At 36.8% G+C, this 3,997-nt stretch overlaps 1 protein-coding gene across 1 annotated transcript in view; it reads right to left on the bottom strand.

Annotated features, from left to right (window-relative positions):
• The window catches only part of NEK1 (NIMA-related kinase 1), a 50,074-nt gene that overhangs the window by 44,964 nt on the left and 1,113 nt on the right, over window positions 1-3,997 (bottom strand). Inside the window, exons 2-3 of the mRNA XM_009330705.1 lie at window positions 1,989-2,137; window positions 1,796-1,892 (exon numbers count right to left, since the gene is read on the bottom strand). Coding sequence (XP_009328980.1) covers window positions 1,796-1,892; window positions 1,989-2,105 — 214 coding nt within the window. The 5' untranslated portion in view covers window positions 2,106-2,137. The remainder of the gene's footprint in view (window positions 1-1,795; window positions 1,893-1,988; window positions 2,138-3,997) is intronic.

Genomic DNA, 3,997 nt, shown 5'->3' with positions numbered 1-3,997 from the left:
TGCCTTGAAATGGGGTTCAAAACCTCTATGAAATTAAAGGTGTCACTTTGGTTTTATATTGCATTCATATTCTCCAACCTGCCTTCAAACATCCTATAGATCCCCTACCCTAAAAATAGAGATCTTGCGTTCTAATTCAGGTAGTTGCTTCTATTTGCCTAATTCTTTCTCGGAGTTTTACCTGGACAAGGTATTCCTCACACTACGTGCAAGAACGTGACAATCATCAGCTCTCATACCAGGCATACAGTTCATTTCAGAGACTGAAGAACAGCAACAAAACTTCCAGCAGACAATGACAGATGGAAACAATTATTTTCTCATTTTTGAATGGTATTTGGGGAGACTTCCAAAAGTCCTATGCAAGTTTCCCCTAGGAGGTATGAACGTACATAATACATTTCATACAAAGTTACAGTTTTGTTCCCCAATGCAATCTTGTCCAGTTACTGATGAAAAAAGATTCGGCAGAAGCAAATTGCAAGTTATCAATACCACAAGAACTACACTACTCACATATTAGGCATGATTTTGAGAAGAGCTGAATAAATGCATAAAATCAATCACATGCTGCTCAAAAGAAAAACTCTTATTTTATGAAAGAGTTAGTCATAGCGCTTAAAAAGCTCTAAATAGGTCAAAAATTAAATCATCTAAGTCACTTAAATTTCACTCCCGCAGAATGCTTTGTCTTTCAAAACATCAAACCCAGGATTTTTCTGTTGTGCTTACAGCTGTTTGTATCTTGGTTAAGTTTTATAATCAGTATTATTTTAAAAGATGATCCTAGGAGTCTGGATTTCTTGCAGACCTGTTGTTGAAATAATTATCTTTTATAAACCAAATCAGTATGTTCAAAGTCAATGTGCTTTAGCAATAAAGATGCAATATGAAATCTTGTGAACTACAGATTACAGGATCTACCTTGTAAGAAGAACAAAGAAAAAAAAGCAGTCTTATAGAACAAGCTTCTATTACAGAGAAGACAGAAGCGTGGATTTATAGATCAGAAGACTATGGCTGTGCAATATGACTATGGCACAAAATTCTAATTTAATGAATAAATAAAAGCCCCCACTCAAAAGACGTATGAAAGTCAGCAGAAAGGAAGGAAAGGAGAAGAGAGAAGTGTTCCTAAACAGTATCTCAAAAAATACTTAGGTTTTTTAATAGTCTTTTAACCTATACGATAGGCTTTTGGAATCTTTTATCTGTTCTGCTCATTTCCCAAGACATTTACTGTGAAAACAATGTGGAATTATATTTCTCCTTCCTTCATAGCTTGATGAAGCAAACAGTCCCATCTATTTTTCCAGCTCTGAAAGCAACGATATGATTGCAATTACTGAAAACTGCATTTTAAAACAATAGACTTTGAGATAAAATTGGTCTTGCTAGGTTATCAATACCCCAATTTAGACCATACTAGTATTTAACATACACAAGCATTCAAGTCATTAGGGTATACACAAGTATTTCAGGAGACGTACACTCTGGAGAAACAACAGAACATAACCCTTTCATTTAGGCATTAACAAAAATTGTTGCATGTAACGAAGAGACATGAATATTTCTGTTTAATTATTGCACTTTTTTTTTAATTACTATTATTTTTAAATGTGCAGGGGAATTGTGAAAAAATACAACCAAAAAGAACTGAAGCAAGTAATAAAAGTGTGAAAAAGACAGATGAAAGAGAAGAAACACACTGACTTTTAAACTACGTGCAGTAAGTAATGCACAGACAATCACTTACTATAACTACTTCAGGTTCTACTGTATTAATTAATCTTACCTTCAAATGACTCCCTATACAGGACAATATTCGGATGTTTCATGTTAGCCAATACAGCAACTTCTCTCCTTGATTCTTCTCTCTCCTTATTTGACATCTTCAGAAGGAAAATAATGATTTTTGAGAACAGGAGTACAAAAGAATACAAAAGAATACAAAAAGAATGGATCAGTAATTAATAATAATTACTCACCTTAGAGATGTTTATTTCTTTAATAACATACTGTTGGCCATTTTCTTTAGCTTTAACAAGAATTGCTTTCCCAAAGGATCCTTCTCCAATCTTTCGCACTTTAATATATTTATCCATAGTTATCTTCTTAAGGCATCCTTACTCAAGTACTAGGCAAAAAACCCACAAAACAGATTTAGTTAGCCATACTTAGTCATCCAGCCTGTCAGGTCATGTTACTTTTTTTTTTTTTTTTTTTTACTCAAAATGTCAATCCCTTTGTCTCCTCAGTCGCATCACATACTTTGTAGCTTTTCTGTAAATCATCTACTTAGTCTCAATTCTATTTCGGTACAGTTGGCTCACATGGTGTAGAAAGAGGGCTGCATTGCTAAAACCGGTTTAATCTTTCACCTTGACAGACAGTATAAAAAAGGATGTGTTTTATCTTTAAATAAAGCAAGTAACCAGTGCCGTAACTTCTGATTCAGCTAGCATGCAAACATCATATAGATCTATAGCACCTAGTTAACAATCTTTCATTCAACTTTACTTGGAAGCACTACAATAGTAGGGGGGGAAGAGTTCCTACATGTTGTTTTTTAAGAAGCACTAAATCCAGTATTTTGGAAGTTAGTCACTACAATGAAGCCAAAAATAGACTGAACTCAAGAGATCGCCATCAAGTTTAGAATCATTATTCAATACAGAAAGGTGTGACCTTAATTCTGACCGAAAACTTAGCTAATTTATTTTTCCATGTGGCACAGAAAATAAATTCATTACAAAATGGTGCAAATCAGTATTTTTAATGTACTACCTGGCCACTTAAGACTACCTTTTGAGATTAAGCAGATTACTCAGCTGAACGTTGATGGTGTTTAAGGTTCTATATTAAAAAACACTTTGGCAAAAATAAGACATTAGTGAGCTGCATGTGAAAGGTATGGCAATGTAGAGAAAGTGTCAGAACAGCAAAGAGAATTGGCAAAACAAAGACCAAAGTGATAAACAGCAAACCAAATTCACAGTGGATGAAAAGGTCATCTTTTCTACAGTAGAAAGAACTTCCATACACTGTAGGAAGTTTCTGTAGGCTGAAAAAAAACCAAACGGTTCCTAAGCTTTTCTGCATCCAAGCCTCCCTTGAGAGCACTAACAGCATTTGTGCTTTGCTGTACCCAGCTTCCTTCCAACGAGAGACCCTATCAACTTAGATCCATACTTCACACACATCTCAGGTGAGGCTCTTCCTGATTTGGGATCATTTTTTTGTCACAGAATTACCATGCACCAGACACAGATGCTGCTAAAGAGTCTCAGGAAGATGAAGAACCCGCATCATGGAGGCAGACTAAAATGAATAAGCTTGGTTAGTATAGCAAGACAAAACACAAGAGAACTGAAGTAATCTTTTCTGCAAAATAGGAGGTGGGGAAACAACCAGGACGAAGGATAACTACCAGGAAAGAGAAGAAGCGAGAATGACAGGCCTGCAACGTCTTGGTGGGGTTTTTTTTTGCCTTGAAGTACAGAAAGATAGTTTAGTGTGAAGACGCACTTCTAAAAAAAGCAAGACTCAGTATTAACATCAATATTCTCTTTTGGGTAATGGTAAAACGTAGCAGGTGGGACGCAATTTTAACGTCACATGGCTTTACTAAGTTCTCTTGCTACGCCTGCTTTATGAAACAAGCTATGCTGTACTACAGCTAAACCAGCTGCATTAGGCATAGCTCAGGGCTCCTACTGCATGCTGTTCTATATAATGCATGCAAATATAAGCAATCAATAAGCAGCCTGTGGGCGAGAAGGTACAGATCAAAGACGGGACATAATTTTGTACGAGTTAGACGGCTAACTTTTACCAGTGGCATGGGAAATACGAGTCTTGAGAAAGGACCTCAGCGCTAACAGGGCGTTGGCTTTCCAAGCCCTAGGCAAGAAGTCATTTCATCCATCGCGGACACGCACCAGAGCGGCTTTTGCGGCGGGGCGCGAGTGACACCCCCAGCAAGAACGACCCGCCC

This window comes from Pygoscelis adeliae, unplaced genomic scaffold (assembly GCF_000699105.1).
Source record: "Pygoscelis adeliae isolate BGI_AS28 unplaced genomic scaffold, ASM69910v1 Scaffold167, whole genome shotgun sequence".
In the NCBI taxonomy this organism is placed as follows: Eukaryota; Metazoa; Chordata; class Aves; order Sphenisciformes; family Spheniscidae; genus Pygoscelis; species Pygoscelis adeliae.
The sequence above is the reverse complement of the archived record's forward strand: the minus strand, read 5'-3'. Positions and strand labels throughout refer to the sequence as shown.